This window comes from Corvus moneduloides, chromosome 1, assembly GCF_009650955.1.
Source record: "Corvus moneduloides isolate bCorMon1 chromosome 1, bCorMon1.pri, whole genome shotgun sequence".
In the NCBI taxonomy this organism is placed as follows: Eukaryota; Metazoa; Chordata; class Aves; order Passeriformes; family Corvidae; genus Corvus; species Corvus moneduloides.
The window spans coordinates 114,294,607-114,317,037 of NC_045476.1; the positions used below are offsets into that span (position 1 = coordinate 114,294,607).

The window sequence follows — 22,431 nt, forward strand, 5'->3', positions numbered from 1 at the left end:
AGCATTCAGGTTGCCACAAAACTGACACATGTTCTGAAATTCTCCTGATAACCCCTTCTAAACTCATCAGGAAATGATGGCATGTGTTTGAGGGGTACACAAGGGAGCAGCCAGATAGGATAGAGATGGAAGGTCAGGCCTTAGCTTTGACTTTCTAGGCTTCAGCTTCATGCTTTTGCAATAGGGTAATGGCAAATGAAGAAAGGATTAAGTGATTTATTTATCAATGAGATTGGCCTGGCTTTTGCTGTAGGAATTCAATGAGATGTCTATTTTCAGCTTTATCCCTAAAGACAATAACTATCATGTTTTACATATCTATCTATATGGAATTAAGTGCTGTATGTGTATAATTAAACTGCTTAGAGGAGTACATATTTGAGCTGTAATGCTTAATTTTGTAACTTCAGAATTTAACTACTCAGAGTATGTAAAATAGGTTTAGATGTGTTATTATATTTTTTTTCCTCATCCACTGGAGAAATTTGTTCTGTATCTATAAACTGATTATTTATCAGGTATTTGGGTTTTTGATATTTTTTTGAAGTGGATTTTAGCCCACAGTGAGAATTTTATGCATAGTATTTAGATTCTACTGTGGCACCAGTCACAGAAAAATATTTTGAGCACTAGTTTCTTGAGTGTCAGGATGTTTTATATGCATACCATCAAGAATGCATAGAACCTGTGAATTTTCTTTGTTGTTGACTTGTTAAACCATAATAGGAGCTTTAGGAATCAAGATTGCCTGTGCTAGCATGTTTATGTTGCAGGTAAATTAATTCCAGCCTTTAAACATCATTAAGATTTTGGGGAGAAAAGTAGAGAAGTACAACTAATGTCTCCAACAAGTCAAATATTTTATTATCATTTTTTTCTTCCTGCAAGATATAGCCCTCCCTCCATCCCCCCCTCAGTTTATCATAGTGGCTGATGAGTTGCATCACAGAAAAATACAAGCATTAGAAATGGAAAATTGTTTCCTTCTCCTATTAAGTGCTAATAGTATGCGATTTGATTTTTTGGATTTCTGTTTTGAGTAAAGAAAAAGATGGATTTTTTCTTTAGATCTAAATGGCATTATAAAAATGTCATTTGTGGACATTTATCCCACAAATAACTTTTGAGATTCCTAAGTTTCTAGAAAAGGTAGCTTGGATGTGAAGACTCTTCTTTTTTAGCTATATCCTTGGATATGGTGTTCAAGTGGTGTTCTGTTGATTGCCCATTTCTTGCAACTTTCATCCTATCTAAAATCAGAGATATTACAGATGGACCAACAGAGATGTGCAGCTTTGATCAAGGTGGCCTCTGGTAATTTCAGAGATTCTGAACAGATCTTTGTTTATTTTACAGAAGAATTTGTGGTATTCTGGGGAGGGGAGAAAGCAGAGTCAGCTTTGACACATGACAAACATGTTGCAGAAAAGGAAAAGGAAGAACTCTACAAAGCACTCTGCACTTGGAAGTTCGTTTCCACTAAAATTATCTATGAGAAATTTGGACAGTTTCCCAGCAGCAGGGAAGTTGCAAAAAGTGTCTGAATGATATTAAATTGACATTACTTGTGGACTTAAGCTGATTTTTATGGTTTTGACCCAATAGAGGGTTTTCTTGTCCATTCAGTGCATTGTTTTTTGCATAGAAATGGCCATGAAAGCAGCTGGGTTTGCTGTGTTGGTTTTTTCTTGTCTCTGCATCATGGGCTAAAAGTGACTGCAGAAGTGCTAGATATGCCTCTCTATCTAGTGACAACATGGGGGCTTCAGGTAAGAAAAATCTTGTTTGCTCCTTTCTAAAACATGTTTTGAGTTCAAAAGAGCAGACACATGATCATTTTGACTTATTTGAAAATGGTACTTTTGGAAGAGCTGTGCAGGTATGAGCTCTGAGGGAACTTGACAAACGTTTTGACACAACCCTCTGTGAAAGGAGAGGGGCTCATTTTCACCTTTGCTGATTCCTTTTTAGGGATGACTAAGCTTGTAAAACCAAGGAGGACTCTTGTTCAGGCTTGCCTGTTTCCAGATGGGGATCTAGAGAGAAAAACAGTCCTTTTCAGAGGATGGGAGGAACCAACAACTTACCTAACCTTCTCTCCAAGTGCATTAATGAAGGCTAGTTTAATTACTTAAGGCTGAGTTTATTTCTTCTTGACTTGATTTTTTTTTTAATGTAGAAATCTGTGTTAGGGTTTCATTTAATAATCTTTCTGGCAATGGAGAGGAACAAAACTTGATGGTGCTTTTGGCAGAATTATGCACTTTACGGGTGAAGGGGGAAATGCCATGTGTGAGTTGCTTGGATGCAGGGTGTTATCCTCTGTAGAGTCATAGACACGTTCTGGCTGCAGAGACTTTTTTTTTTTTAGTTGGTAACCCTGAAATTACTTTCAAGTTGCATATTTGAAGAAGTGCCATGGTACATCTCCAGCTCAGCCAACTTTAGGGGGGAAAAAGTTTGCTTGCAACAATGGAAAGGTTGAAGTCAACAAAATGTTACTCCAGTGCTTTATTTTTAGCGTGTTGCAGCTGTCAAAAACCAGAACATGCATCAGATAAGATGAATACTGTGGAAAAAGAAAGTATTAAGTGGATATTTGTGAAGAATTGGGTCATCTTTGTTTGGAAAGTTTTAAGAGCCAATGTAATCTGTACTGCCATTATGCCTATTATTCAGAAAGTTTTATTTTTATTAGTGCCAGTTCGTATGTGTTTCGAGAACTGAGAACTTTCAGAACCACTAATGTCTCTGCAAAATGAATAGCAATTCGTTTATGTTGCTTGGCAATAAAAATATCTTTGCCTCCCTTATTTAGCATCACTTTCCCATGAGAAAACTTTAAAAAAAAGAAAGAAACATGGAGAAAAATACTTTTATTGTAGTTATATGTATCTGAAATGATCTTTATCAAGGATTTTCTTTTTAATGCTCATGCTGTACAATCTGAGGTTGAGATGTGTCAGAATGGATTACATTTTAGCTTCTATTTTCTGTATCTTAATAGTGAAATTTTTTTCTGTTTTCTTATCAAGTAATGTCATCTTGGTGAGCAGTCTTTAAAAATGTCGAGCATAAGTTCCTATACAAATAGTACCTTCTGCCTACAATAAATAAATAAACTTAAAATTTTGCAGCCTAGTGGCCTAAGGATTTACAATAATTTACATACAGGGTTTGCTAAGCCATGATGCAGAGTCCTACTCCATAGTCCTATTGAAGGCAATACCAGGCAGGTGAACATGTTCTTACAGTACTGAGTTCTGAAAGCAGATCAGGAGAACTGGTGTAGAGAAAATTTGCAGGAAAAAAATGAAACACAAGTTGAGCAAACTCAGTGGTTGGAAATTACTTCAATCTCTTTAGCCTTATATGATGGTCTTTGTTAGTCCAGTTGTATTGAAGCATTGGTCACAAACTTAATTGAGAAGACATTCAAAGTATGCCTGGGATAGTAGGTGAAGTGCTCAGCTTCCAAGTGCCCAGTCCTAAAATGCTTGATGGATCACCATCCCTTTCATTTTCACATGCAATGCCAGCTGAGATGCCATTGTGATTGCTTCTTTTTATGGCGTTATATGGCTCTTTTGAAACATTGGTGACTTTCCCTTTCAATTTCTCAGGATAGAAGCAACTGGGAAAAAAGCCCCAAACAAAAACATAATTCATAAAAGTCAGCAGTAAGTGATAATTACCAGCATTAATATTGCTGACAAACACTGACTTGTGTTTATTTAGAAAGACCATTCACTGAGCTTCCCAGTTATGGAAATTAATTTTTTTAAATGGTGGAATATTAGACAATGTTCTATTGAAATGAACGTTAAATCTTCGTGAGAAACAAAGCTTTAAATTAACTGGTGCATCTGAGAAGATAGTTTACTTCATAGATTATTGTAAACGACATAAATAGATTTTATGTCTCTGATGCTTCTGAATAGTTCATTTTAATTGGTAATTACTAAATATAGTTGTTAGCTAATTTACAATAAGATCTGTGTATTAACAGAATATGTGTTGTCAGTGAGTGGCTGAACACTTATGTATATGAAAAGTATATAAAAATAACAAAGTTTCAATTAAAATATATTGGCTTTGGGAACAGTTACTGATTTTGAATTCATTATTTGGGGAACAAATTTGTGCTTATTTTGTTAATTGCTCATATACTAAATTAATTTTATCTGCTGTGTTATTAAGAGTGGTAGCTGAATGAATTCATAGAATCATAGAATGGGTTGAGATGGAAGGGACCTTCAAGACCATCTAGTTCCAACCCCTGTGCCTCACCACCCTCACAGTGAAGAATTTCTTCCTAACACCTGATGTAAATCTATCTTCTTTCAGTTTAAAGCCATTTTCTCTTGTTCTATCACTCCATGCTCTTGTCCAAAGTCCCTCTCCAGCTTTTTTCTAGGCACTGGAGGTCTGCCTGGAGCTCTCTCTTCTCCAGGCTGAACAGCCTCAACTCTCACAGCCTTTTCTCACAGAAGAGGTGCTCCAGCCCTCTAATCAAACTCATGGCTCTCCTCTGGACCTGCTCCAGCAGGTTTACATCATTCTTAGTGTGATGGAGACCCCAGAGCTGGATGCAGCACTCCAGGTGGGGTCTCACCAGAGCAGAGTAGAGGGCCAGAATCCCCTCCCTTGGCCTGCTGACCACGCTGCTTTGGATGGAGCTCAGGATGCAGTTGGCCTTCTGAGCTGCAAGTGCACATTGCTGGGTCACATTATTCTTCTTGGCAACCAATATCCCCAAGTCCTTCTCCTCAGGGCTGCTCTCAATCCATTCTCCATCCAGCCTGTATTTATGCCTGGGGTTGTCCCAACCCAGGTTGGGACTTTCATGCAGTTTTCATGGGACCACCTCTCAAGCCTGTGAGGTCTCTCCACACGGGATCCCTTCCCACCACTCTAATCCCATTGTAGAAGATTACCAAATTTTCAGGCATGATTTATCCTTAGTGAAGCCGTGTTGGCTGTCACCAGTAACCTCCTTATTTTCCATGTGCCTTAGCATAGATTCCAGGAGGATCTGCTCCATGATCTTGCTGGGCACAGAGGTGATTCAAACACATAACTGCCTGCCCGTGCGAACATTTCAGGTGCTTAGAAGAGTAAATTGTAATTATGTCTGCAACTAAATGCAAAATCAAAATTTTGCAGCAAAAATATACCTTGATCTTACAGCTAGGATTAAGCATCATTACTGATTTGGTTGTACTGCACTGGCATTAATAACGTGGTTAATACTCCTATTGATTTAGGACAGAAAGCATAAGTGGGGAGAGCTATGTATGAGCATGCATGTTCTAAGGAAGCAGGCTGAGGTTTTCAAAAGCGCTCCTTAGTGATTTATTTGTGCCATCCCTGAATGACTGTGTGAGTATATACTCCCTTTAAAATAATGAAGTCTTTTAACAACACCAAAATTTCAAAACCAAAAGCAATGTTTGTGGGTTGATAACCGTTTTTTTCCCTACCTGAAGGTTTTTCTATTGAAAGAGAAGTGTATCCCTTCTGTTAAGAGTGCATAGTAATGTTCCTTTTCCCATGTATACTGTGAAAGATTCCCACAGCATAAAAGGATTTGCTCCATCTTCTACAAATTTATTTAGAAAACCCTACAAAACCTTCACAGTAACTTATCTGCTCATTTCATAACTTCATTTGAAAAGACTCCAAAAGCTTTGCAGTTAGAGTAGGCTAAATCAACATAACTAACTCATGAAAGCTTTTATGTGTTTTCCTTCATCTGCTTATTGCATCTGTTTTCTGAGGAAATGGCATCAAATGAAGCTTGGAACATGCTTAATCTTAAATCACCTCAGTCCTCACTAGAGGAATGTGTTGGTGCGCTGTCTGCACCAGTTTTTCTCTCACTGTGTTTTAAGAGTTTAACCTCTCCAGAATGCAGCATTTTTTTTCCTGTGTGAGAGCCGTAACCTGGAGAAAAGTAAAGCCAGTGCAAGGCCTGTACAGTTGTTGTCACAAAGCTTCATGTGCAGAAATCTTGCAAAATGACTTCCACTATCATTGGATAATAAGAAGAACTGACTGTTGTTGGGTTTACGTAGCTTGATTCCAACTACAAAAACTTAACTGTAAAATAGTGGTTTAGAACTTCAGGCTTAGAAAAAGATTGCATCTAAAGATTCTGGGAAAGTATTGTCAGAACATTTGAAAGATGAAGGAAAATGTGTAGTGTTAGGCAATAAACACAAGTGCTGAACTTGTAACTGAAAAGTGCTGAGCTGCCATTTTGTAAAACTTGACTTGAGCTCAGCTTGCAGGGACTTCTGCACCATTGTGCCTCTCAGTGTATTCTGTGTTTGATTGTGGTCATAAACTGCTCTTTGTGTGTACAGCTCAGTGGATAACACCGTTAAAAAGGGCTGAAGAGGCATTTCAAACTTCAGGTAAAGGAGATGGTGTTTCACTTGCTATTTCTTGGTGGTTTTCCTTTGCCAGCCTCAGTGTTACATCACTGCTGGTTTATTCTGTGAAGCTGAAAACTCCCAGGTCACCAAATTTCTGAAAATGCAATTCAGGCTTAATTTTTGCAGCATTTGGGGGTGACTTGAAGTTGGTAGCTTCATGCATGTAAGTTCAACTTAGTAACAGCATCCTGCATCCAGGTGTTACTTTTACCTTTAGTATATTCATTGTTTTTATGAGCTGTTCCTGAGGACTGTAGGAATAGTCTTGGGGTGGAAGGGATGGAGAAGTAAGGGCATAGCAGCCTCCATATTAAGACCACTTGTGATTTGCTTTCTGTTTGGTGTTGTGGGGAAACAGCTGCCCTGTTCCACCATCCTGCATGTGGCTCTGTAGTGTATGCATTTTTCTGTCTGTGTCCAAGGAATTGTCCAAATCCCAGATAATCTTATGCAATACTCCAAGTACAGATACCAATAATTGAGCAATAAGAGAAAGAACCTTGTCAGGAAAAAAAAAGTGTTCTTGATCTTTCCCATTACTCTTACACATTACAATGTAGTGGCAACATTAGACTGAAAGACGAGACTCTAAATGGTATTGGATGCAAACAATATTTTCTTCAAAATAAAATGAAAAAGATGAGAGGAAACTTCACTGTAAATAAGGTAAATCCAAACTAATTCATTTTTCTTGAAAGGTGTTGTGAATGACTTGTCACTTGCTACACAAGATTGTAAGCTCTTTTGCAGTTGAGTTTGAATATCCCTAGTGAAGACAAAACAGGGTGAGAGTCTCAAGATGTTGAAAAGACTGTGAGGGGGAAAAAAGGGATCTTACAGTGTTTATGAAGTAAGGCTTCTACTCCACCTTACAGTCTTGTTTTGAGTCACTCATAAGTCTTCCCCACTGAATGCTATGGTTGATACTGTGTATAGACTTTTGACTTTGAAGACTGCACTTTCAATTAGTGTTTATTTTTGTTACTGCCATTATTAATTGACATTCTTTCTGCTGTATGCATGTTCATAGATCCTAGTGGTGCTCTAATGGGAAAAAATAATACTCACAGAACATGACTAAGAATGATGTAAACAATCAAAACCAGGAGCTGTACCTGAAACAACCGGTTCAGTTATTCTGCAGCATAAATAGATGCCTGGTCTCTCTTTGCCTGAGATAACCCTTTGAGATACAGAAGCTGTGCTGGGCCTGGCAATGCCTTTGTGGAGGAACTTGCTTTCTTTTCCTTTGAAGAGACAGTTTTCTGTGGGGTTAGGCCAGATCAGAAACCAGATTATGTGTTTTGGAGAACACAATTACATTATTAGGTTAAACACAAAGTAAGGACTTGATAGAGCTGACTTAATAGAGGGTGTTTGCATCAGATTCATCAGTCACTATCAGGTAATTGTGAAATTGCTTTAAGCCATAACAACAACACTCACCCCCTCCCTCATCCTCCAGTTCGGTTCCTCTCCTTTAAAGTCTCTGGGGTCATGACCCACCTGGAGGCCAAATATGTGGTATCTGGTGTACTGAATGATCTGATTATATTTTTACTAGCAGAGCCTTCAACTCAATGTGCAGTTCTGGCTCCCAAGAGTTATTGAGTAACGATCCACTTTTCAGAAGTGACTTTTTTTTTTTTTTTTTTTCAATGTAAAGGAGCATAGTCACCTTTTTTCCTAACTAAAAGTGGGTAGTTTTTACTGTACTTACACACTGTTGGACCTAGGCTCTGGTTCTTTTCAAACATCTCATGTCACGTTTCTGCACAGATCTTTTGAAACCTGGGTGACCACATGGAACATTATTTGCTTGAATTGACAAGGTTTTCTTGTAAGTTTAGCTTCTGGGTTTGAAAGAGTGATTAGAATTTCCCTGAGTCCTTCACCACACAGTTAAGTGATGCAGTGTTAAAATCAATCCTCTCTAAATTTTGCATTTGTTATTTCCATTTCTGTCTGCTTTGATAGAAGCTCATGGTAATTGTAGTTTTGCTTTCCAAAATGAATGCCCATTAATTGTTTTATTAAAAGCTATGGCAATAATCCTCCTTTACCTGTGGTCAGGTTAGAGGAATTTCACAATTGCCTTGTTCATGTGTCTTTGTAAGAAGACAGATTGAAATGTGAGAGCCTCCTTCCAGCTCTGTTGTAAGGCAGTTCTCACTCCAGCAAACCTCGTGGTTAATCTTCTAGTTCAGTGATGGGCCACTGCAAAGAAGACTTGAAGTGGGTTTAGGAAACTTGCTTTGAGGAAGCACAGCAGCAATGGAGATGTGTGGTGGTGCCTTAGTACCTGAATCTTTTCAGAGAATGCTGAGAGTGATAGCACCTGGAGATGCAAGTAATCTAAATTTTAGGAAATTCCCCTATTATTTCATGGTTTCTTTCAGATTTAATTTTGAAATGATTCAATTCTGATAATGTCTTCTAAGCCCCACAGTAAGTTTTAAGGAAATTAAATAAAATTTGTCTGTGTACAGCAGGAAAGTTATTGAGGTAGAGGGGAAGCCTTAGAATGACTGTTGCCAAATTGAACCTCCTTCCTTGGTAGGATGGTGGGGAAGGAAAAGGTATAGCAGCTAAATACATATACCCTTTGCACATAATAACTTTCTGTCGGGTTCAATCCAAAACAGACCTCAAAAGGTTGCCAAGAGAAGTAGGCAACTTAAGAATTACACTGGTATCCATCGGGTGGTGCAGGTAAAAGGAAAGCTGAGGGCTGGAATAATGAATTAGAGATGTGCAGATTGCTCATTGCTGGGAATCTGAGCAGCTCTGTGCTGAGCTAGCTACAATTAGTGTGCATGTGGATATGGAAATAATTATTTACCCTCACATCAAACCTCCTGCCCATTAGAAACCCCTAGGTGCATACAGGTGAGCTCCAGCAGAGTTCCGTACAGTGTTGCTGGATATGGGACAATGGACACGAGGGTGAACCCCGATGTGCCAGTGTTGGCAGCATAAAACCAGGTTTGTGAGATCGGGGAGGAGCTCCTGAGTCAAGTCCAGCTCTGTTTTCTCTCAGTCACTGTGTCAGATCAGCTCAAATGAACTCAAGAATGGAATGTCTTTCCCACATCCTTCCGAGCTCACTGATGCATCAGATGGGCAGAATTTTAAGAAAACCTTGTCTTAATTTCACTATAGTAAGAGGGGTTTGTTTGTTTGTTTTATTTTTACCAAATGACCTCATATAGGAATATTGGATAGACATATTTTTTGGGTAACTTTTTTAACAATGAACATTAATTTAGTCATGTTAAATCATTGGCTTTGGTCACATTTAAGTGCAGATATGGCAGATACATGTCTTAATAAGAGAAATTGGTTTTCCTCTTTTTTTTTTCTTTTTTTTTTTTTTGCCTCCCTTTAAATTCCATCAATTTATTTTTCCTCCAGGCTCTGCTACCTCCTCAAGCCCTCTCAGCACATCTGAGCCCATTTAAAGCACATTTTGCTGTCTCCTCTGCTGCTGCTGAGGTGTGCTTGCTGGGGGCTGCCTCCCTTTTACCCTGAGAAGAGGAAAATTAACCACTTCCTAATTGCACCAGGCACCTAGGGGTAGAATCAAATGCAGAAACACTGAGCAGTTACTACCTTGAATTGGTGCTCCTGGCTTTTGAGAAGGATGGATCAAGATGGCATAACCTGATCTGGGCAGTAGCTCACTGCAGGAGGGTCTTGCCACCTCCTCTCCCTGCAGAAGGAAAGGCCCCTGCTCTCCCCTCCCCTGCTCTGTTGAACTCCAGATGAGGCCCAGCTGCCCTAATGGCCTCAGGCAGTGTTAGGAAATCAGCTGCCCCATGCTGTTCTCCAGGGCTCCCAGCTTCCTCTGCTGCAGCCCAGCAGGACCCGCAGCCACTCCGCCCTCTGATACCTCTGCCTGCCCGATGTTGCACAAGCACATCCCTGACGAGCCTTCCTCTTGCTCTGCTTCCACGCTGCAGGGACCAGAGCTCACACAAGCTGTGCTTCCTGAGCTTTGCTTTACTTGGCATTTCCAACAATCTTGTTTTCTCTTGGCAAACTAGAAACATCCTCTGGTAACATTAACCAGCTTTCTCAGGTAAATCCGTGACAATCCCCATCTACAGGCAAGTCTCCTTGTATAGATGCCAGGGATGCAAATCAAATAGCCTTGGTTTGCCAGCACTTTTGCTGTGTGCATACTGTGTTTTATTAATAGCTTCCCATCAAAATTAAAAGAGTTGTCATAGATTATATACAACATGTAGGCTGTAGAAAACATGGAGAATGAACAGAGTTCAGGCAGACGTTGTGCTGTGGGAATTACAAATTTTCTGATTCATGAAGATTGCGTCATTTTCGTTATGGTATTTTAACTAAAGTCTTTTCATTTGAATACATTCCTGAAATCTTACCTTAAGCACATCATAACTGACATAAATAGCAGAGAAATTAAATTTTATTATATGAAATTCAATAATAGTCTGTCATGATTTTGCTTATATTTATGGAAGTATATTTATGGATTTCAGTAAAATCAGTATTTCTGTCACTTAGCTGATTTTCATCAGTTCTTTTTTTTTCAAAGGCACCTGACAGTCTTTAGTGTGCTGCCACCTTAATACTGCTTCAGTGTAACTTTTTCCCTAACACACTTTGTAATTGTGTGTTTGTACTCCCTACCATTTCCACATTTAATGAAAACTTAAGGAAAGGAAAAGAGAATCTACTTATCTGAAGTATTTTACTGCTGAAATAGCAGAATTTGTCATGTTAATGGTTTTTTATCTGGTATTGTCTCTGGTTGGGGTAGGGAAGTGTAGTTGCCACAAAATTTATTAAAAGCCAGTCTGATAGTCAGAGATGGGGAATTATTTTCCCACAGCTGCATGAAGTCTCTGAACAGGGAACTGACCCTCTCTCCCAGGTTAGAGGTGAGTAATTTGATTTGTTTCACGCCATGTATCCAGTAGTGTAGTAATAATTAGCTCTTAGATATTTGTCTACACCAGCAGACCTCAAACATTGCTGGAAGCGGCTGTTGTGATTATTGCCCTTTAACAGGTGGCCCTGAGGACCTTGAGCAACCCAGTGATAAAGCAGGAGTGGAACTGTAGGTTTTGAAAATGCCAGCGTATCTTCTTGGCCAAAGTGTCTTCCTGTTTGTAGGGCTAGGTGACATCTAGTGAGGGGAAGTACAAAGATAATGTTATAAGCTTTTATACTTTTCTATCTATTGATTTAACTGGGGAAAACTTTTCTCTGTGGAAATCAATTTCTCCAAAAGTGCAGTCTTGTATTCTGAATATTGGAAAATGTTAGATTGGTGTTTCTTTGGAACAAATGTCATTTGGTATAATGATCTAGCGAAGTGGAAAATTTCATATTTCAGTGAGTCTCCCTTATATCATTTTAAAACCTTCCATGGCCACCCTGTTACTAAATGTTTGTGTTTGAGAGCCCATATCCTAGTGCTGAGTGCACAAATATAACAGTCTATGGGCTGTGTAATGCCATCCAAGGGGAAGAAAGGATCTACAGGTCTGTTTGTGCTTGAATATTTAATTAAGTTCCTAAACTTATCATTGATATAAACAGAGATATTAATTGTTAAAGCAGAGATTTAAATTATTGTTATCACCATACAAGTGTAAAGCATAATTTCAAATAAAGACATTTCACTGCATTTGCTGCATATGGTTTAGAAGTTATTTATTTCTCTTTTATTACTTATATCTTTTGTTGTAAGAGTATGTTTAGATTCTTTAATGGACGGATTACATGTAAATCATACTGTTACACTGAAGACAGGAGGTGAAATTTCTGAAAAGACAGAGAAACTGACCTTCCATGTAATTTCAGTTAATATGAGCAAGAGCAAAAAATCAAGTTACTGGATGTCTTTGTGTACAGTTTCTCTCCAAGTAATGGCATACTGACAAGTAAAAAATCATGTAAACACACTCTTTGACAAAAACTGATGAAGCCCAACTTGATTTTTTAAAATTTGGGGGTTTGTCACATACTTTCTGTATTATACTCTGAATATCCTAAAAAACCCAAATAATAATGATTTTATCTACCCTCCATTAATTTTTTATACCAGGCAGGTTCTTGAGGCTGTTGAGAGGTCATGTATGCAGAAGACACAGAGCAGTGTGCTGGAAATGTGCTAAAAGCTTAGTGGAACAGAAGGATACAGTCTGCCAGACTGAGAGAGAGACATCAACATGTCATTTTAAAACCTTCCATGGCCACACTGTTACTAAATGTTAGTTAGAGGTGTTGTTTCCGTAGCATATTTTTTTGCTAACTTTATATCACTCTCATGGATGATACTAAGACCTCTGTCTTCATTTGTAAATTCTCTGTGCATGCACTCTCCCATCCCCTTATCAGCTGTTTCCTTTCTGTTTCTAGATCATGGGGAATTCATATGCAGGGCAACTAAAATCTGCCCGTTTCGAAGAAGCTCTCCATAACTCCATAGAAGCTTCTCTGAGATGCAGCAGCGTTGTCCCACGGCCAATCTTCTCACAGCTGTACCTGGATCCTGACCAGCCTCCTTTCTTGCCGGAAGGTAACCATGAAAGTATGGCACATTTCACTTGTTTTTCTGTGTGTGAAAAGGGTGGGGTGTGTTTCATTAAGAAAAGCACAAAAACTGCTCAGCAGTTCATTGTATGACAAAATCTGAATGTTGGGCATTGTTAAGGGGAAAGAATGACATGCTGGTTATTTTAAAAGGAGATATGTGTTGTTGTTTTAAAAGGAGATACTGTTGAAAAGTTTAATTTTCTAAGTTATTTTAATTTTTACTATCTCCTATTATTTTTTCTATTTTTATTCCTCAGATGTGAAGCCAAAGGTAGAAGAGTTGGATAAAGAGTTAGTACATCGCTATTCACAAAATGGAAACCTGGACTTTTCTACCAACCAAACTGTTAATGAAATGGAAGATGAAGAGGAGGATGAAGACCTGTCAGATTCGAGTAGTCCACCAATCCCATACTCGCAAAAACCTGCCCCAGAAGGGTCTTGCACTACTGATGGTTGGTATCCTTTTTTTTGCTGTAGGACCGTCACAACTGATTCTAATGATAATGTGCACTCTCTACAGTTAGAAATTCTTGAGCTAGAAGATCTGAAAATACAGTTTGTAGTCAAAGCCTTAAATCTGACAAAATACGTATTAGAAGGACTTGTTTGAGGACATAAAGTTTCGTGTATCACTGGAAAGCAGTGTCAAGGACTGGCTGTGGCACTTAATTCGTTTCTGAAAGCCTCTTTTTGTCTGTGGTTATCATTGATTTGTCGTCCTCAAAGAGGTTACCTGAGTTGGCATCACTATGGCTGGTTCTCAGTCTATCCCTAGGCTGTTCTTGGAAACATTGGCAAAGCTGGATTTAGTTGCATGGGCAGAAGGAAGAGTTTGGAGAAAGAAAATGGAGAGGACACTTAGTGTACTTTCTGCTGCTGAGGTGATAAGAGGGTTGGTAGTGGAAGCTTGTCTGTTTTGTCTTCCCCATGTGCCTGCTGGCCATTGCTTCCTTACCCTGAGCTGTCCTGATTTGTTGTTGCTCAAGATGAGCAAAATTGTTGACAATACTATATTTTTTTGGGTTTAAATGTGTTAAAGAAAGGGCCATGTCATTATGCGTGTACCTACTTGTCCAAAGAAAAATTGGTGTGATTGGTTCATCTTATCCCAAAATTGTTCTATTCTGAAGGTTTAACTGCCTCAAAAAAGGAAGATCTACTTGTATTTATTGGATGTGCTTCTTGTAAAAACATCTCCCTGCCAACTTCAGACACCTGTAAATAAGAAACTGTTCCCACCAGGTCCAAATGCCCTTCTTGACATTTTATTCAATATCCCCCTGAATCCTTGTGCACAGTTCATCAAAAGCTGTAATTTATAAAATGGTTTCGAACCTTACTGAAGTGTCTGGTTATATGAAGTGATAGAAGTAAGTACCAATAGCTGGTAATTCTTTGATATTTTCGGGGGGCGTTTAGTGGCATGTGTTGTCATCTTTGCCTTTTCCACTTCCAAATGCAGCTTATCCGAGCACATTTACCCTCTGTAACACTGCTGCCCTGTAGCACAAAGAACAGAAGGGCTGGCTGGCTGCTGTAAGAAGCTGGGGAATGTTGCTGGGAAAATTTGATATTCACACAGAAGGGTGTTTTCTATTCTTTGAAGGCTAGTAAATTTGAAGGAGGAGAGAAGGAGAAAGTATAAAACAATGTATTTCTAGGAAAGTGTTCTCAGTTGAGGACAAGTATCAATAAAGTCTGCAAAATCTCCTGTGGGAAGCAGGAGCAGTAACTTTTTCACTTCACATATTATATGTATGTGTAATATTAAGCTTTTTAGTATGTCCTGGAAAAATTAGACCTTCCGGGGCAGGTCTGTGTTTTGATTTTTATCTATAAGTCTTTTATGATCAAAGGACTCTAGAAGAAAGTTTTGTGTGTTATATCTGAAGAATTTTAGGGTTGTTCATTACTCATTTTTAAGTTTACCATTCTGAGTTTACAAAATCTGCCTTGCTCTTCAGTGTTCTCAAGGAGCTGATTTAAGAGAGCAATGTTTTTGTATCTGGAAAAGGAAAGGAAAACAGACTTTTTTCCAAATACTTTTGGTGATCTGTTAGGACAGTTTTACATAATTGTTTAAAATGCCCTGGTTCCCAAACATTCGCACTGCAGACCATATCTCAGCAAGATATTAATCTGATAGCTCATCTTTCATCTCATGAATATGCCTTCCAGAGATGTAAGACAGGATCACTACCATTGTTTACATCCCTTATCTTAGTTATTTAATTGCAAAGGTAAATAACATTATGAAGATGTTAAAGAATACTGATAGACTATTTGAACTCACTGTGTTTGGATACTTTAAATTAAGCACGTATTCAATTGCTTATCCAAGAGCAAAACGTTGGTACTAGAACCTGCGGTTTATAGCTCCTCTTGCTGTAAAACCTGTTTCCCTCCTTTTGGATCAGATGGGATGAAATCTTTTTCCCTTTAAGGTATTTGTGCTGTGTGCTTTTCCTGAATTCAATTCTTTGTCTTCATACAGGCGCCTCAAATAGGCAACAAAATTCTTGCATTAGCAAGAAGCTGTTCTGAACCGCTTGCTTGCTGTAGCTTTAAAAGAGGCCGTTTCCAATTTGTGGAATAACATTTTATGCGACCTGTGGGAAACACAATAATATCACCTTTCTTTTGTTAGCAAATCCTCAATTTACCTGATGCTTAAAGAAAGGCCAAGGTAGTTTCAGAAGCAATTAGGTAAGCAGGTACTTAACACCTGATCAGTTACTGTGAGGTTACAATAGCAAGTGACAGTGACCCCTAATTCATATGTAATTCTTGGAAGCTAATTCCTTATGCAAATACCCCGTTTATTACACTCCAACAAGGGCCTGGCACCCCCCATGGAAACTGTGTCTTGTTATGTTGGGGAAAGGGAGGATAGATAAAAATTTCTTTTTAAAGAAGATTCTGGCACTTCTAGTTGTTGAGAGATGTGGGGATACGTTTTCAGGAAGATGGGACTGGGTTACTTTCAATGAAGTGGTTTTGGAGAATGCAAATGTGCTTCTCAGAAGCAAAAACTAGTGAATTTTCTCTCAAAGAAATGCAGATAATGTCTGTAAAAGTTGTTAATATTTTGATTTTTGGTAAGTGCTCCTGCTATTTGCAAATCCTTAATTGAAATATAAGTGCCTATTCCTTCTTTGAAACAAAGCTGAGATCTGGTGAGAAGATGCTGGTTCTGGTTTTTTTTTAGTAGTTCAGCAGTTTAACTTTGGGCTTTTGCTTTTTCTAATTGCATGTTGGTAAGGGATTTCACAAAGAGAAGTTGGTTTGGTTTAGTGACTCACGTTTTCTCCTCTTGGTACTTAGATTTTCATAAAAGGTACACAAGTAAATTAAGGTGCCATTCTTTCTTCTTTAGAAGAAATGTGTTACTGCCGTTTGACATAGAAATGTAGGTGCCAGCACAATTAGAAGTGAATAGCTATGAAATGTAAATGGATTTTAAATGTTTTAAGTCTTGGACATTGACAGCACAAGTTCAGCTAGTACTGAGACATTATGTCTTGTCTTTCCTAGTGTGGAAATTATTATTCTACCAGATAATTAACTACCAATGCAAAATAATGCAAAACAGAAAAGAAAATAAAGTTGGGGTCTCTGTGGTGCTTGCTAGCTAGAAAAAGACAATGTAACAGAGAGAGGGTTAATTCCCCTTCATCTCCCTGCAGTCAGTTACTTGCTTCCAGATCAATGTGTTTTGGGTGGAATTTCCTCATTCAGTTTCAAAAAGCAGCAGAAACTTAAAAGAGTACTTTTCAGCCCTAAAAGCCAAGAGAAAGAAGGATAATGAAAGGGTCTTGAGGTATACCATCTGCATGTCTTTGAAGGAAAATTCAAACCTTTTACTGCACAGAAGCAGATTTGCATACTCTCCATATCTCCTGATGGAAGTAAGTAAGTTCCAGCTGTACCTGGCCAACGTCTGCAGCTCTCCCTGCTTCTCCTGTGGCAGCTCTTGAGTAAGCAAGAGAAAAGCTCATGGAGGCTCTGAGGGTCTGTCTGTCTGTGCTGCCTCTCTCACTGCCCACCCATCCGGATCCCTTTCCCTCTGCAGAAGGGGAGCCAGAGGAAACCGTTTGGTATCAGCCCTGTTTCTTGTCTCACCACCTTAGAAAATGAGGTTTATGCAGTTGCCTGTGAGCTCTGAGCTGGTAGCTGCTTTCTGCCATTGCTGGCAGAGGGGTAGAGATGATGAAGGTAGTGAATTTCAGCAAGATTTGTGAAGTTCAGGAGCTGGTTGGATGACATCAGTGTCCCCAAACTTAAGTCCCCTGGGGCAGCGGAGTAATTACAGTTCTCTCACAGGCTGAACATTACAGAGGCATGTGCTGGTCAGCCAGTCTACACTTGCATACCTCTCTGATCCAGAGATGTCGCCAGCCAAAGCAGAGGAGGATGCCAAAGGAGATTGTGCAAGGAGGGAGAAGGGGGAGCGTGCAAGGGGTCTGAGAGCACTGTATAAGTAAGAGATGATACTGGAGGTAAATCTTAGGTACTGTTTGGGGATTAGGCAGGATGCAGCATTTCTGCAGTCCAGTCCTACATATCCTAAATGGTGGGAAATATTAAGTATATTTAGATGCACAGCCTCTCAGGTAAGAGGCTGCTGTTCCCATGATAGCAGGCTGTCACTGAGTTATGCTTGTAAACTCGTAAAGATGTTGTTTCTTAGGGTTCTCCTGTAGCTTCTCCCCTGGGGACTGATGCAGAATGGTGACACACAGCTACTCCAAGTGTAGCTGAAGTTGTTTTGCTCCTAGCCTGGGTAAAGCTGAGTCTTTGCTTTCGCCTGGGATGTTGTGGAGCACTGCTTCACTTTACTGGGACATCAAAACCCTCAAGTGCTCCAAGGGGCTCGAAGCTTCTTGTGTAATATTCACCATTCTCAGTGTTTTGTGCTCCTTTGGAAAGCAAGTCTGTACTGACATGCAACAGCATTGACCAGCTTGCTTGTGCTAGTATTGCTACTGCTAACAATTCCTTCAAAAGCCTCCTGTTGGTCACCATTTGTGCTTCTGGGCATTTCCTGGACATTTTTAGGTAGAGACTGGGCTAGAAGCTAATTGTGTAAAAGCACAAGTGTTGAAATCTTACTGCACTTGCTGTTTCAAAATCCTTATCTACAGATTTCCTGTTTGCCCACATTGTCAGCAGTGGGTAATTTTTCTATTTTAAATCTAGATGTGAAGTGATATTTTCTGAGCATGTCAGCTACTCAGATTTCACTGAATGCCTAAGTATTTCAGGTCAGTTTTGAAAACTCAGGGTATAATACCCAAGTGGCATAAACATTTGAATAAGCAAATTTTATTTTGAATGTATCTGTGTTTATCTGTGACAGTTTCTTTCTAAATTACATCAAAAAGTCTAGATAATACTTAGCCTGGTACCTAGTTTTCTATTTGACTAGGATCAATATGTTTTTAACGAACATGCTTTAAGAAGAATTTAACATTAAAATCAAATGGCATCTAATCAGGAAATAACTAATCGTGCTTTAAATATGCAGGTTTAATACTTTCCCCCTAAAATATATGTAAGTTTTTGTTGGTAAGTTATTGATATAATCCACTGATTCATACATGAAAGCTTTAGGTACTTCATTTTAATTCATTGCCTGGAAAAAGCTGTGTGTGAGGGGTGAATCCAAGCTAGCTTTCTATGAGCTGCTGCTAGGACTGAGCTGATTGAAGAACTAAAGAAACCATTCAGCCAAGAACTGGTTCAACAAATTGTGGGTGTAGGCATAAGACTGCACCTGTATTGGACCCTGTTTTCAGCAAGCTGCTGCTTGTCAGGAAATTCATGCAAGCTGATTCTGTGCATTCCACTTTGCACAGGCTCTGTGCCTGGTACAGTTCTGAGATAAAGCCAGAACACATTAACTTCCATAGTTTTTGCTGAAGTTGCTATAGGTTTTGGCACAGGAGCTAAGAGCACAGGCATACGTATCTATAATGGCTGGGGTGGCTATTGGTCAAGCTGTGGTCACATTGTGTTCCCAGATGCTTAGACAGTGTGTTTCTCCAGGATTTTTTCTTCTTCCTTAAAATTTCTGTGACAATTAAGGACTACATGAATAATATTTTAAATTAAGTGTAAGTAATAGGTATTGATAGCTGAAGTCTTAATGGCTGTTAAAGTAATTTCAAAATTAGTTCCACAGGCTCTTTTTTTTAACTGTGATCTTGTTTCTTGTGATTATGATTTTCTTTGTTTATTGTTTATTTAGCCTGGACACTGCTCTGGGTTGCCTTGCTATGCTTTCTGTGTGACCCAGCCTGCTACTTGCTCATTGCAGGACATAGAACAGCAGAAACTCTCTCAGGTCCCCATTTTTGCCCACTTTTGCTGCTTTAGCCCTACATTGATTAGAAGCCCATGAACAAATGTTATGTCCTTATTTTGTGTGCATATGTGTATTTGAGTGGGGAAAAAACTTAATTGAAAACTTGAAAGTTATGCAGTCCACTGAGACTTCAAGAGACTCAACTGGAGACTTCAAGAAAACATGATTCGCATATCCAAAGCTAGTGAATTATTTATTTGCTGGAATTCCTAAAATGTGTAGAGAATTTAAAATTTAGATATTTAATTATTTTAATGCAATAAAATAATTTTTAGTAGCCAGTACTAAACTTCAGTCATCATTTTTTATCATTATTTTTTATTATTTAATAGTGTTTATGTATCAATGCTAGCGTTTTACGAGCAACAAAGACAAAATTGTTTCTGTTGAAAAAACTGTAAACTTAAGTTTGGGAAAGAAAAAATAAGCTTTGGCATGTTTTAAGACCTGTTTTCTGTTATTAAATCCCAAGCTTACCCTCTTATTTTGGTTCTTTTTGAAAAAATTGAGTTTTGGAGCCATTTGATGTCTAGTGTTTGGACACTTAAATTTCTTCTGTGCCTGTATATGTTCAGCATATTTAAAATAATGTTATCTATTGTCTCTGAAACCCTCAGCTAGTGGTTCTGATGAGATGCTATCTCAACTTCCTCCATTTTCCTTAAAAAGGATATATTAAAACTTCAGTTACAGCATCAAGTTGTGAAGCCCCATTTGCTTTCGTAACTGATAAAACGAGGAAAATTAAATGAATTCTTTTGAAGAGTTATCATTTGCTTTGCTTTGTTTTGTAGGTTTTTGTCAAGCAGGCAAGGATTTACGGTTAGTATCTCTGTGCATGGAGCAAATTGATATCCCAGCAGGCTTCCTGTTAGTAGGAGCCAAATCTCCCAACCTTCCTGAGCACATTCTAGTCTGCGCTGTTGACAAGCGGTTTTTGCCAGATGATCATGGAAAAAATGCACTTTTAGGTAAGAGATCTTTTTTCCTTTATAATAATTCAGAGGGAAAAAAGCCAGTTGAAAATTATCTAATGTCATTTCAGCTAATAACCTTCTATTAGAAATATGTTGAGGAGAGGACTGATATAATCAAATCAAATCTGTAGATGGACCTGCCTTAAAAGCCCATTTTAAAACAAGTCCCTGATTCCACAATTAACCACAATTGAATCTTGTGGATTTCTGTGTGGGCAGAAGTCAATTGCAGCCCTGGCATTCTAAATGTGAACTATCCATATACTCTTTATCTCTGCTCGAGCTTAGAGCATTTTCATTTAAGAAGAAATATGCTCGTGCAAGTATTGAAAATGAACTATCTATTTTTTGGTGGATTAAGGGATGAATTCTGGCCTTGGCTTCACCAAGGTCATTGCTCTCAGCAGAAGTTCTGGGAGGAATTTGCTTCCCAAAACCCAATACATAGGGACACTTCCCTCCCCCCGCCATTATGTCCTAATCTGTTACATTTATGAAGTTTAAAATTTTAATACAGCAATATCTCTTGGTAATTGAAGACAGGCCGATGTGCACCTAGATTTCCTGCCTGGGTCACAACTGGTACACATTTTAACAAGCTAGTAAAAGTAATTTAATGTACTTTGGCTCCTTTAGCCTGTTTTGAATTTACTCTTTCATTTCTCCCTCCTGTCATTGTTCTGCCTAGGATATATTCAGAAAGACCTTTCAACAGGAAAGAAATTACAACAAAGGATAAATACCCTGATTTAATTGCACTGCTTGAATTCTGGTCCAGACCAGCAATATTTTGTGCAACAATTGGAAACAGCCTTGTTTTGTGCTTTAATGTTATCTCTCCATTGAATCCATTTGATATGCTACTACACACTGTAAACCTTTGGGCCTGAGGCAGAAATGCCACTGACCTGAGTTAGATAGGGGCTGTGGTGTGATGTACCCTCGCTGGGTACAGCTGGGGATGTGGGATAACGGGGTACTCTGGTGGACACTTCAGGATTCAGAGGAGCTTCTCCCCTGCTAAGCAGGGGAAGTGTCAGGAGGTGATCAATAAGAGCTATCTGATAGACAGGCAGATGGTGTTTAAACCTGATTAAGTGTGGTACTACTTGTCTTTGTTGGTAAGCCTCCCCCACATTCCCAGCTTTGTATCCATCTATCATCTCTGGTCTCATTTGATAATGAGCCCAGTGACTCACATCTCTGGCATTGCTGATGTATTGAAGTGCCTCAAGGCTTCTGTACCTGGCACCTATGAGCAAAGAACTGACTCAGTAGCTTTGTGAGACCCTGGTGACTATTTCTGAAAACTGTGGAGATACGTTGGTAGGTCCTGTGGGCTGCAAGGGAGAAAGGAAAGAATGATTCAGTCCCAGGAGAAGCAGAGCAAACAGGATGAAGAAATTTGCTTCTTGGCATGCTCGTCCAAGCTGACAATGAGGCACAGAAAGGCTAAAGACAGTGGCCTAATTAATAAGGGTTTTATGGATAAGGCATTTTGTTAAAAACACTGAATATCTTTGTCATAAACCTATTGATTTGGCTGACAGGTGAATGTCGGAACCAGCATTCTCCAAGGTGTTTGTCATTGTGGAAAATAATGATAGCAGCAAGAATGAAAAATCGATTCTCTTACAGATCTTGAACTGATTAGTAAATGGAAAAAAACCCAAACAAACAAAAGGAAAGCATTTCCACTAGGTATTAATCTGCTAGCACTTTTATAAATCATTATTGATATTCCAGAGAGAATATTTTTTCATTAAAGGTTGAAAGCAATTCAGAGATGAGTGGAATGGCAAGTGAACGAGGGGAGCTTAATTGTTCAGCATTAGATAATAGAGGATTGATTTAAACAACAAAGATTTTAAGACAGACCCATTTCAGAACATGTCTTGTGCTTTGTTCTATGAAATGTTCGACTGGTGCCATCATTATGCCAGATTCCCATTAACATAGCTGTGAATGGCACTGGTAATCAAGGCTGCTTATAATTCTTAGTCTGGACCCTGTTCTCCAGACTTCAACTCAAAGTTTCACGCCTTTCTTTGAAAGCTTGTTGGAA

General features: G+C 38.8%; 1 protein-coding gene across 10 annotated transcripts in view; it reads left to right on the plus strand.

The window, feature by feature from the left end:
* Nucleotides 1-22,431, plus strand: part of GREB1L (GREB1 like retinoic acid receptor coactivator) — a 133,190-nt gene that overhangs the window by 57,464 nt on the left and 53,295 nt on the right. For 6 of the 10 annotated variants that reach the window (XM_032123302.1, XM_032123310.1, XM_032123332.1 and 3 more), the window contains exons 3-5: nt 12,843-13,014; nt 13,277-13,474; nt 20,184-20,360. In XM_032123302.1, the coding sequence (XP_031979193.1) occupies nt 12,846-13,014; nt 13,277-13,474; nt 20,184-20,360 (544 nt within the window). In that variant the 5' untranslated portion in view covers nt 12,843-12,845. The remainder of the gene's footprint in view (nt 1-12,842; nt 13,015-13,276; nt 13,475-20,183; nt 20,361-22,431) is intronic. The other 4 variants (XM_032123321.1, XM_032123346.1, XM_032123373.1 and 1 more) reach the window with 1 other exon arrangement.